Raw genomic sequence first — 12,914 nt, 5'->3', positions numbered from 1 at the left:
CGCGGCTCCGCTCCTAGCCCATTATCGGGCCCTGAATCGGTCGGGATAGGGGCCGTTTCGCGCCGTCGTGAACCTCGACAGCGTTCACGATGGCATGGGCACTTTGGCGTGGGAGTGGAGAGTCCCGCCCATGAACTCTTTCCTAACAACACCCATATGCATGAAGTGAATTTACGGATAGTTGGACCCATTGGCCTTCGTTGGTTTTTAACTGGGGGTATGGGCAGCACGGTAGTGCAGTGGTTAGCACTGTTGCCTCACAGCACCAGGGACCCGGGTTTAATTCCAGCCTTGGGTCACTGTCTGTGTGGAGTTTGTACGTTCCCCCCGGGTAGGTGGATTGGTCATGCTAAATTGCCCCTTAGTGTCCAGAGATGTTAAGGTTAGGTTATGGGGTTGCAGGGATAGGGTGGGTCATGGATCGGTGCAGACACGATTGGTTGAATGGCCTCCTTCTGCACTGTAGAGATTCGATGTACCAGGGTTTCAGGGGGAATGGGGAGCGGGGATTGTGGTGGTCATATGTTCAAAAGAGTGTGGCCATTGTCCAGGGCAGGGACATTCTAAACCTTTCGTGTGCACCTGGCGTAATGTCTCATAGTCTCTCAAACTAAAGTAAGTTACTTGGCTTGAATGGCTTCTTCTGCTTTTGGTATTATCCTACTTGACTTTGCCTGGCAGGGTGCCAGAGTGACGTTGTTAGATCAGGGTACATTGATATCAACAGGCCCTGTGTTGCATGTTAAAAGAATGACCCAACCAGATTCGAGTGGGCATCTTTTCAAGCTGCTCAGAAGAGCAGCTTAAAATAAAAGACATTGGGATCCAGGGAAGACATTGGCAGGTAAAGGTACCCAACTAATTTTAACCATCTACCTGCCACATGGTTGGGCAAGATTAAAATCAACCCCCATTTGTGACAATGCAACAGTATTCCTCCCATTCCAGCTACCACCCTTTGAAAGCACCAGTGTTCAGGTCAGATCATATTGTCACAAAATGCCCCACACCAACTTCATATGTGAGGTATCCAATTCCATTTCTGTGCCTCGAGGGGGAAGCATTGGACAAGCAGTGATCTAAACCTTTTTGTGAGGCAACTACACATTGTCGCCCAGTTAACAGAAACTTACCAATAGAGGGAAAGTAAATATTCAATCAACCATTCTGGGCCACAAGACAAAACCCCACGTTTCCGCCGCCTACCAAATGTTATGAATAAACCAAAGTGACTCTACTCCAACATCAGTGTTTTTTAAAACTCTTACTTCATCTCTGTTTCCTTCTGATACTCCAGCATCCTTAGCTTTTGGACGAGTGGCAGCAAGGACCTGCTCGAGCTCATCCTTCTCAAACAAGTTGGGAACTTCTCCTGAGTTGAGGATGTTATTGATGTCTTCTAGAAACTCTTCTGCCACTATCTGTTGGGAAACAATGTATGTTAGCACAATCTCAAGTGTGTTGGTAATTATACCGATCAAACAATCAAAAGCAGGAAATATACTTAACAGCTGACATAGCACAAATCATTCTAGGTAACTACGTCCAAAGTGTTTGAATCTTGAGTTTTTTACTTGTACTATATGTACTGTGACTGGCTATGTCTCACTATTATTCATTGAAGATGTGATTAAGAGATGTGGCTAAATACGACGGCCTTGAAATTCAGCTGCCCAACACCCATTTTTTCTTGGTTGTTGAATAATCTCCTAATCTTCCAATTTGGTGGGCAGGAAGATTTCTGGCCAGAAGTGAGCCATCTGGAATTTCAGAAAAGGCACATGTATTCAAGGCAAGGTAACGCATGGAAATTATTTTATCTAACGGGTATCGGCAGGATAATTCTTGCTCAAAAAAATCTAGAAAGACCTGTCCCAGCAAAACCTGCAATGTTACGTTGTGGTTGAAGATAGATATCATAGATAGAATTTACAATGCAGAAGGAGGCCATTCGGCCCATCGAGTCTGCACCGGCTCTTGGAAAGAGCACCCCACCCAAGGTCCACACCTCCACCCTATCCACCTAACCCAGCAACCCCACCCAACACTAAGGGCAATTTTGGACACTAAGGGCAATTTATCATGGCCAATCCACCTAACCTGCATATCATTGGACTGTGGGAGGAAACCGGAGCACCCGGAGGAAACCCACGCACACACGGGGAGGATGTGCAGACTCCACACAGACAGTGACCCAAGCCGGAATCGAACCTGGGACCCTGGAGCTGTGAAGCAATTGTGCTAACCACCATGCTACCGTGCTGCACCTTATCTTGCATAGATGTGCAAGACCAAAGGGAAGGGCAGCACAACCATGCTTTGAAAGTCGTTTCTTTGATTCCAGGCTGCCAAACCTGGTTGGAAAGGCTGACGTAAATTCAGCAATTAGAAAGCGTAAGTTGAGGAAAAACAATTTGAGTAATTCTTATGCCCTTGTGTAGAAGCCAGGTATTTCTAATACAACTAATATAGGTAAAGGATAGCTGTTTAAGCATAAATATTAAGCCCCAGTTTTAAATACCCATTTTAAATTCACTTATAACCTCAGGTCATCTCTGAACATACAGAGACACAAAACAGCATAATTCCATCATAGATTAAAACAGCACAGTTGCAGGACAGTTTGACATGATACTTGTGCTGTCAGATCAAGGGCAGAGCTACACCATAGCAACGCCACAGTGATATGAAGGCACCATTGTTCACAATGCAGATAACAGCTAAGTCAGCAGAAGACCAGTTTAAGCTGGTAAAGATAATAGCACAGAATTGCATTCCATAACATGCACAAGTATTCAGACATGAAACAATTAAAACTAATGTTGCACATTAAAGATGGACAGCTTGCTGTCAAATCAAATGTGTTTGAGTCTAACCCAAACCAATTAGGATTATATTGGGGTGTGATTAGATGACTTAAGACAGATATGAAAGGGTATAACTGAAGAAGTTTCGGCCCGCCATTTTGTGTGTGTTTTTGTGTGTTTGTGAGTGTGTTTTTGGTGTTTTAGTTTAGTTGGAATTTAGTTTTAGATTAGTTTTTGATTAGCTCTCTCTCTCTCTCTTTTTCATATTTCATTTTCAGACTTTGACTTTTAAAAGTTATTGTTAAGCTGTTTGCCTAAGCAAGAAGATAATGTCTGTGATTCTTTTAAAAGCTTCAAATTGTCTACGAATTGCCTTTTAAATGACTTTCAAATTGTAATCAATAGAAGACAAATAAAACAATTCTTATTGGCACCTGAGAAGTTTTAACTTAAATTTCTACTGAGTTCCAGTAATCGCAAAGTGCTGCTGGAAATCCTTCAACTTGGCATAGTCGAATACTAGAAATCTTTCACCTTGTGAAAAAATAAAAGACCGTATCACTTTTTGTACTGTTTTATTTTGTTCAGAGTGATGTGGAGATGCCGGTGTTGGACTGGGGTGGGCACAGTAAGAAGTCTTACAACACCAGGTTAAAGCCCAACAGGTTTATTTCGAATCACTTGCTTTCGGATTTACCTGAGGAAGGAACTGCGCTCCGAAAGTTAGTGATTCGAAACAAACCTGTTATACTTTAACCTGGTGTTTCAAGACTTCTTACTTTGTTTAGAGTAACGTCAGTCCATTTACCTTGAAACTCTAGTTGTACACATCGGAATTAATCTTTCCTTGGGTTCCTTCCAGGTACCATTGAGATCAGTCAGTCTGCAACTGGTCATTGCACAAAACAAGTAACTAATGCAGCAAGCAACATCAATTTCCCCTTGGACACTGGGAAAGGCCAAACCTTCAATTTCCTATCAAATAATAGGAACCCAAAGTCCAGGCATCCATTCCAGCACTGCAGACGCCCTTGAGACAGCCACTCACTTCAAGACTGACTGCAAGCTTTTGGTACATGAGCGGCCTTTACATACAGATTGTGGAATACTACACACCAGCCATCACGTTGTGGAAGCTGCTTGGCTCATTTCAATTACTTCAAAGGTTGCTTGTGCTCTGAAAGCATCAGGATCCTGGGACTCGTGTGTAGAAATTAAGGTGAGCTTCAGTACTGTATCTTGCAGTATATAAGTTAGGAATGCGCCAAGGTGGCACACAAAGATTCCATGCTAAAATGTACAGTCATAAATTGTCCTTGCCCCATTCCAACATACGAAGGAATGTTTTTGAATGGTTGATGTAGATGGCCGAATAAAAGAGCATGTCAGGAAGCTGGCTCCAATTGACTGACTTCTAGCTTTTATTTAGGTGAGGCAAGAGACGGGATCACCACCCCATCACTTGGGTCAATAATCGGACTTAAATGGTCATGTGGTCTCATCCGGAGCATTCTCACCCAAGCAGAAGCACACGCCTCTCAATTCAGGCTGGTTTCTGGACAAGGAACCGGTCAGTGACATAAGGTACACATTGTGCTGTCATATTACATGCATGCCAACGCAGACAGTGGCATCACTATGGCACCACTGTGTGTAAGGCTGGAGATTAAAAGTTACAGCCACCATGTTAGATGTCCACTATTGCCTGTGATCCCTCCTGTAGATATCCATTACTGTCTTATCACTCTGTATCAGTAAGACTGCAAGTATACCTTATGAGTCAGGCACAAGGTCAAATAATCAACCTTGTGTGTAGAGCTGTATATAGTTGTTGCTAGTAATAAACATGTAACTGTGTTCAACCAGAACCTTCATCATTCCCAATACTTTGTTTGGCAAAGGTACCATACAGAGAGATCCCTTGAGGCCTATATTGAGATCCTCAACATAGATGGTGGCTGCGGACTGTGAGAGACCATGACATATTGTAGACTTAACCTCCAAAACTTGAGTGGAAACTCAGAATTCCACCTGATGCCGGGCCTCCACTCCTGAAAAATCAAAACGTTAACACACCCCTCAGAGTATCCTCCTCCAGCTTAATATTGACAGACTATTGTAGTGACAAACTGTGAAATATTTAGCTATCATTGTTAAAAATGTAATGTTGTTAAATTGATATAAAATCTTGGGGTCAAGATTGAATATTTACGGGGTGACATTTCATTTCCTATCAGAGGGGTTTCCAGATTGATAGATATTATAAACAAAGCTAAGAGTAGAGATATGTATCACATGTTGCAAGTTGCACCAGTTGCGAGAAACAGAAGTTACTGATTTTTCAAAAGCTGTACCTGTGTGTCAGTGAAGAGAAAGACCGTATCTTTGTCTTCAACCCCGGCCAATTTATATAGTTTCCTCAGGTCCTCATGGAACGAGTCATAGTTATAACCACGGCTGAGTTCAATCTGAAAGCACTTGTAGTTGCAGATGTGGGCAGCCAGTCGTGTGAGGGACTGTTTGCCCGTACCGCCAACACCCACTAGAAGCGCATTTCCTCGTTCCTGGCGAATCATACGAGCAATTCTGTAAGATCATTGTAAAATCGTCTTAGATGGCATCCTGAGTTTCAACCAATAATTTCTTCAAACTATCATGGTGATATCACGCCTGCAGCAAGTTGCTATCGCAACCTCCAATCAGTGATGCAGTACATGTGGTTGACCAACACCTTCTTATCCTCAGTTGTTTATTTTAACAGTTGTCCCTATGTTTTAGTCCTTAAGAACCATTTGAAAGTTGATGAACAAGCACATATTTACAATATTCGAGTTTTAACTTAGTCCTCGTGTTTCAGGAATGGTTTCTTCATTATCTCCTAAATTAAGAATCCCATGAAGAAAGCCAGAGTATGAGTAACTCCTGATCTCCTCAGTTCCAAGCCACAACCCCCAACTGTCCCCACTTCCAGCCTTCATTCCCTGATTTCCCTCCCTTATCCTAGGCCTTGAAGTTCACCTGCTCATAATCCCAGGACCCTTCACTCCATGATTCCTGACCATCAAGATCTAAGTTCCCTCTCAGCTGCGCACCGGCACAGACACTGAGCACCTTTATGAATAGCTGCCTGAACTGGATGGGGTTGCAGAATTGTGGGAGGCTAGCACAGGTTCAAACTGGACTGCACTACTTAAAATCAGCCTGCCCTGTTAAAGAGCAAGGGCATTTTAACTGGAGTGGTTGCTAAACGTAACTGGGGAAATGTGTGACATGCAAGAAGAGTTACTATGGTTCAACAAGGGAGAGAGGCGTCTCCAAGGATACTGATGTAGAACTGTAGACCTTGGTTCAGGACAGGGCTCTATCCACAGGGGACCAGAAAATCCTCCAGATAGACACTGCAAAAACAGTGCGAACAGACAGCCATCACAGTCAATGTCAGTAATCCTGTACCGAGGAGGTGGTTACAGTGTCACTAGAGGTTCAATGATCTCACGCAATTGGTCAGTGAATGCATCTTCAAACACCATAGCGCATCAACAGTACCACTCATCTCAAATTATTTTCCCCTCCATAATTCACCTACCAACAATCTTGATGTATCACTACTCATTCCACACATCATAGCCTCACCTCACATTCATACACTGAGCAATGCAGGGTAAGGTCACACACAATTACAAGCAATGGGGACTAAACAGCAAAGGGACAGGAACAGCTCCATGTCTTTACCTGTACTGATTAAATCCTTACAGATCCAGAGATGGGGTAACCCCATCGCTAATGGTCGCATTCCTAGCATTGTTTGGCATCTTTGAATTTGTCTATATATGTGTTTCTGGAACAGACCTCTTCATTCACCTGAGGAAGGAGCAGCGCTCCGAAAGCTAGTGACATCGAAACAAACCTGTTGGACTTTAACCTGGTGTTGTAAGACTTCGTACTATATTTAAATGGAGAGAGACTGCAGAAAGCTGGAGCACAAAGGGACTTGAGGGTCCTTGTTGAGGCCAAAACGTAATTTCAAGATGAATTAGATATAGCTCTTGGGGATAAAGGATCAAGGAATACAGGGGGAAGGCAGGATCAGGGTATTGAACTTGATAATCAGCCATGATCATAATGAAAGGCGGAGCAGGTTCGAAGGGTCGAATGACCTCCTCGTGCTTCTATTTTCTCTGTTTTTATGTTTCAGTGCCTTTCCCTGAATTTTCAGCTTTTCATGAAGATGGGATCTTACAGTCCAGCAGATGGCATACCCCTGCTGTGGGTTTCCCGGCGACAAGGGTGAATTCAACGGGAAAACCTGTTCACAACGCCGGGACCAGAAGATCCTGCCTCCAGCCAATGGCTGGCCACCTCCACCACTGCGAAACACATGCCGGGTTACGTGGAAAATCCCGCCCATGGTGTATGTATTTAGTTATTCTTAAAACAAGAAGGACTTAGTGCGAAAGAAAAGGCAGTACCTAGAAACATGTTCAATAGCATCTTGAAAGAAAACCAGTTTCATCTCTTTGGGACTTGTCATATTATAGTCATCCATGTAGTCTTGTAGAGTAGATTTTAATTTCTGATAATTCAGCAAATCTTCATAAAGCCGGTCTGCTTTATCCGCTCCAATCTGAAGAATAATTGTGGACTTTATAATTTATCTTTATCAAAGTATATTTATATTTATCCAACAGTACCATTTTGACCTCCTCAATCCAGCAAACCTCCTCTTATGATATTGCGCAGCTGAACATGCATCAACAGCAGGAAGGACCCCTCTCACCCCACCAGCCATATTTAGTGAGATCATGAACCATTTTCAGATTAGCCACTGATTTTGATTGGTGTCTGTTCTGAGTTGGTAGATGTCTTTTGATGTTTGCGCTGTTATGTGAAATAAGCGTTTCCTTGACTTGACTGTATGTACTATAATGGGAAAGCAGTAATGAACTACACAGAGAGCAGATATCTGAAAATGAGTATATCGGGAACAATAAATACCTGGATTAATCGCATAGACAATAAAAATACCTCGCAATGACAAGAATAGGCAGAATGTTTACGAGTTTAGAATCAAATCAATGACTTCAAATGACAATTAAATGAGATTAGCTGCCTTTTGAATCAAACCGAGCGCAGCTTTGATATTACTCCTTGTTACAAGCTCATGATTGAACTATAAATTATTTGCTTTTATTATTCAATGGATTTCTATTCAGTTGCAGTACATTTATGTATTATCATCTTTCAATGTGAGCAACATCTTTTATGTGTGACGATTACACATAAAATGATTATCAAGAAATTTATGCACGCTTATGAAGAAGAAAAACGGGACAATACACAAAAATTCTAATCACAGAAGAATGAGGGGAGGCAATGTGAATGAAATGGTATATTAAAGGGGTGCAGGAACGGTGAGATCTGGGTATGTATGTGTACAAATCTCTGAAGATGGCAGGACAAGTTGAGAAGGTTGTTAAAAATGTATATGGGATCCTTGGCTTGACCAACCTCTTAAAATTCTGACTGCCGCTCAGCTGGAATATTTTGTACTGTGTTCAATTCTGCGCACCACACTTTAGGAATGATACCAAAGCCTTGGTGGGTGCAGAAGAGGTTTACTAGTTTGAATTGAAGATGATGGATTTCAATTATGCAAAGGGGTTGGGTTGTTTGCCTTAGAAAAGAAACATTTAAGATGAGATTTGATAAAGGTGTGAATAAAAAAAAGGAAGAATTTTGATAGAGTAAATAAGAAAAAAAAAACTGTTCCCAGTGACAGAATGGTCAGTAACGAGAGGGCACAGATTGATGATGACTGGCAAAATAACCACAAAGATTTAGTTCCCACCAGTGAGATAATGTGCTCTGGAATTCACTGCCTGAAATGCTGATGGAATCAGATTCAATAGTAACATTCAAAAGAGAATTGGATAAATATTCAATGAGAAAATAATTTTACACACTCTGGATATAGCAGGGAAAGGGATTTTTTGATCAGTCTACTAACTAGCACAGGCATGATACATGAAGTGACACCCTTATATGCTGTATAAGCTTATGATTCTATAATAATGAAGCTGTGAATCCAGTAAGATGTATTCCACAACAGAAAGTAGAAAATGACTTTTCACCTTCATGAAATCTCCAAAAATAATCGGACTGGTCAGAAAATAACTTGGCTCCAGCTGGGCTGAAAAGTGCTTGCCTTTAAAACAACGGAAAGGAATATTTACAAAATGAAAATACAGTCAATACCAATTAAAGATTTCATATATCCTTGGAATGGCATCATAAAACTTTCGAAGTAAATGTGTTACCAACAGAAGTAAGGTCTGAATTTATGCTCGCCACCCCAGGAAGGTTTTGAGGTTGCGCGGGGGGTGGGGTGGTGGAGCATGAAATTGCGTGCATGGGATTCCCATCGGGACCCCATCCACCCTGACCTCGTTGGAATTTTATGGGGAGGAAGGGCCTCAATTAAAGCCCTTCAATGGTTACAATGGCCTGGATCATATCTATCTCCTTGGTAAAGACAGATTCCTACTCCTCCTATTACCACCCTTTTACTACTTATTGGCCTGTAGTAGACTTTGGGATTCCCTTTATGTTGGCTGTCAGTCTTTTCTCATAATCTCTCTTCACTTCTGTAATGTGCTTCAATAGACTTCACTGTACAAAAAACACTCATTTGTGAAAGCTCATTTAACATGCTTCCACTCCCTCAACTACGTAAATGCTTATAAAAACAAACATTTGTATTCATAACTCAAAAAAACCCCAAATCTTTTAGTAATCCATTTCAGCTGTCAAACTGTGAACTGTTGCCCACTATGATAATGATAGGCTATAGAAAACAGTCATGCAGTAATAATGCTATAATAAAACATAGAGGTCGGGATTTTCTGGCCTATCTGTGGTGTGTTTTCCCGTGGCAGAGACAAGTCAGAATCGGCACTGACGGGATCATTGAGTCCTGCTGAAGTCTCTGGTGTTTAATATGACTCGCCTGTCACGTAAACAGGTAAACACCCCGGGGGGTTGCCTACAGCGGAACCAGAATATCCTTCCGGTGCGAAGAGCTGGAAAATACCACCTAGCTTCAACTAATAGAGAGAGACAGGCTGCATTTTTTCTCCCTCCATTTTTAAGGGCAAAATATTTAAATAATTTGACAGCATGAAACCTCTACTGACCTCATCTTCCCTTCAGGAGTATTGACGTCTACTCAAAGATGTATAATCCACAAACTATGGGTAAGGGGTTTCCCCCAACAAATAGGGATCTATCTGTACTCAGCACTGAGTTCAAATTGCCCTGCTGGGGTTGGGTTTCCCCTACGCGGGAGTCATGTTTCATTCCCATTCTCCTACAAAAATAGAATCTGTTGGAAATTGAGGTGGGACTTCTGGGGCGCGATTCTCTGACCCCCCACTGGGTTGGAGAATCGCCGGGGGCTGGCGTGAATCCCGCCCCCGCCGTGTCCCGAAATCTCCGCCACCAGAGATTTGGCGGGGGTGGGAATCGCGTCGCTCCGGTCAGCGGGCCCACCCCCGGCGATTCTCCGGCCCGCGATGGGCGGAAGTCCCGCGCTGTCAACCCTCTCCCGCCGGCGTGGATTAAACCACCTTTTGAACGGCGGGACAAGGCAGTGCGGGCAGGCTCTGGGCTCCTGGGGGGGGGGGGGGCGCGGGGTGATCCGGCCCCAGGGGGGTGCCCCCACGGTGGCCTGGCCCGCGATCTTTTTCTTCCGCCTTCGCCATGGTCTTCACTATGGCCGAAGCAGAAGAGACCCCCTCCCCTGCGCATGTGCGGGGATGACATCAGCAGTCGCAGACGCTCCCGCGCATGCATCGCCTGGCGAACACCTTTCTGCGCCGGCTGGCGTGGCACCAAAGGCCTTTCCTGCCAACCAGCGGAGCGGAAACCAATCCGGTGGGGGCCTAGCCTCTCAAGGTGAGGGCTTGGCCCCTAAAGGTGCAGAGACCTCCTCACCTTTGGGGTGGCCCGACGCCGGAGTAGTTCCCCCCACTCCATTACGCCGGAACCCCCCGCCCCGCCGGGTAGGGGAGAATCTCGCCCCTGGTTTGGAACCCGCCCAACATTTTTAAAGGTCTATGGAGTCTCCGCAACACTGCAAAAAATATAGGCATTTATTTTCCAAGTAGCACATGCCCTCCTCATTGTCCCTTTCAAAATACCTCATGTGCATCCCTATTGAAATTATTTGGGTGTTTACATTGTCATGTGAGAGTACCTTTAAGAAATGGGTGTTTATCAGTGATGTCAGAGTGTGGGTGGAGCTGGGCTGTCTGTCAGATTTTTACTTTCGTTTTAGGCTGTTTGCTGCAGGGTGTGTTTTAGTTTCATTTTCAGTGTTGGAGCTGAAGCCAGACCAAGCAGGTGTACTGCTCTTCTCTCTGCCATCAAAACACTATCTCTTGATCATTTGGTGAATTCAGAATTATAAATGTTTTCAGTAGTGACTTTAACCTGATGTACTTCTGATAAAGGTTTTTTTTAAAAGTCTTCTGTATATTAAAAGGACAGCTTACGGATTACTTAGTGTTGTATTCCTTGGGGGTTATATTTGAATTAATGGTTGCTAAGATGTTCGCTGTTTGTTTCAAAAAGGTTAACTTGAGTTCATAGAATAAACATTGTTTTGCTTTAAAAAATACCTTTCCATTTCTGCTGTACCACCCCTGTAGAGTGGGCCGTGTGCTCCCCATACCACAATCTAGTAAAAGTTGTGGGTCAGGTGAACTCCATGATACACTTTGGGGTTCTCTAAACCCTGGCCCATAACAACATCAACAACATCTCCACATCCACTGACATCTTCTTGGATTTAAGGTTGGGTAATGCAATATGGACCAAAGATTAGCTTACTTGGACATTGTATACATTTTAAACATGAACGGCAAGTTATAATCAAGCTCTCTGATGTGCATATGCTAGTGAACGAGCTACAAGATTTTATTTCCACTGACATCAATCACCTGTTAAGATTTTGAACATACTTCTTACATAATTAATGGAACTCAATCTGTTTTACAAAGACAAGTGTTGAAATTCTGATCTGCGACTCAGGTGGTGCTGGTGAATGTGTATGCCCCAAATTGGGACGATGCAGGATTCATGGAGCGCATGCTGAGTCGGTTCCCGGATCTGGAAGCGGGGAGCCTGATAATGGGGGGGGGGCGGGGGGGGGGGGGGGGGGGGGGACTTTAATACGGTACTGGACCCGGCGCTGGACCGGTCCAGGTCGAGGTCGGGCAAGAGGCCAGCTGCGGCCAAGGTTCTCAGGGGGTTTATGGATCAGATGGGGGGAGTGGATCCGTGGAGGTTTGCTAGGCCGGCGGCCAGAGAGTTCTCTTTTTTCTCCCACATGCTATTCACAGATAGACTTCTTTGTGGTGAGCAGAGAACTGATTCCAAGAGTGGAGGGAATGGAATATTTGGCCATAGCGATTTCAGACCACGTCCCGCACTGGGTGGAGTTGGAGTTGGGGGAGGAAAGGGACCAGCGCCCGTTGTGGAGCTTGGATGTGGGACTGTTGGCAGATGAGGAGGTTTGTGGGCGGGTCCGGGGGTGCATTCAGAGATACATAGAGGCCAATGATAATGGGGAAGTATCGGTTGGTGTGGTGTGGGAGGCTCTGAAAGCGGTGGTTAGGGGAGAGTTAATCTCAATTAGGGCTCACAGGGAGAAGAGAGAGAGGATGGAGAGGGAGAGGTTGGTGGGGGAGATATTAAGGGTGAATAAGAGGTATGCGGATTCCCCTGAAGAGGGGCTGCTGAAGGAGCGCCGAATTTGACTTGTTGGCCACGGGGAAAGCTGAGACCCAGTGGAGGAAGGTGCAGGGGGCAGTATACGAATATGGGGAGAAGGCGAGCCGGATGCTGGCGCATCAGCTACGCAAGAGGGAAGCGGCGAGGGAAATTGGAGGAATCAGGGACGGAGGGGGGAACACGGTGCGAAGTTCGGCTAAAATAAAAAAAGTATTCAGGGATTTTTATGGCGGGGGGCGGGGGGGGATGTGGCGGTTGCTGGACCAGTTGAGGTTCCCGAGAGTGGAGGAGGGGCAAGTGGAAGGCCTGGGGTCC

General features: G+C 44.4%; 1 protein-coding gene across 1 annotated transcript in view; it reads right to left on the bottom strand.

Moving 5' to 3' along the window:
• The window catches only part of dnah6 (dynein, axonemal, heavy chain 6), a 522,203-nt gene that overhangs the window by 247,345 nt on the left and 261,944 nt on the right, over window positions 1-12,914 (bottom strand). Inside the window, exons 44-47 of the mRNA XM_072517256.1 lie at window positions 8,939-9,012; window positions 7,277-7,431; window positions 5,162-5,393; window positions 1,269-1,421 (exon numbers count right to left, since the gene is read on the bottom strand). Of these exons, the coding sequence (XP_072373357.1) occupies window positions 1,269-1,421; window positions 5,162-5,393; window positions 7,277-7,431; window positions 8,939-9,012 (614 nt within the window). The remainder of the gene's footprint in view (window positions 1-1,268; window positions 1,422-5,161; window positions 5,394-7,276; window positions 7,432-8,938; window positions 9,013-12,914) is intronic.

Source organism: Scyliorhinus torazame, chromosome 9 (assembly GCF_047496885.1).
Source record: "Scyliorhinus torazame isolate Kashiwa2021f chromosome 9, sScyTor2.1, whole genome shotgun sequence".
Lineage (NCBI taxonomy): Eukaryota > Metazoa > Chordata > Chondrichthyes > Carcharhiniformes > Scyliorhinidae > Scyliorhinus > Scyliorhinus torazame.
This window is presented reverse-complemented; position numbering and strand designations above follow the sequence as displayed.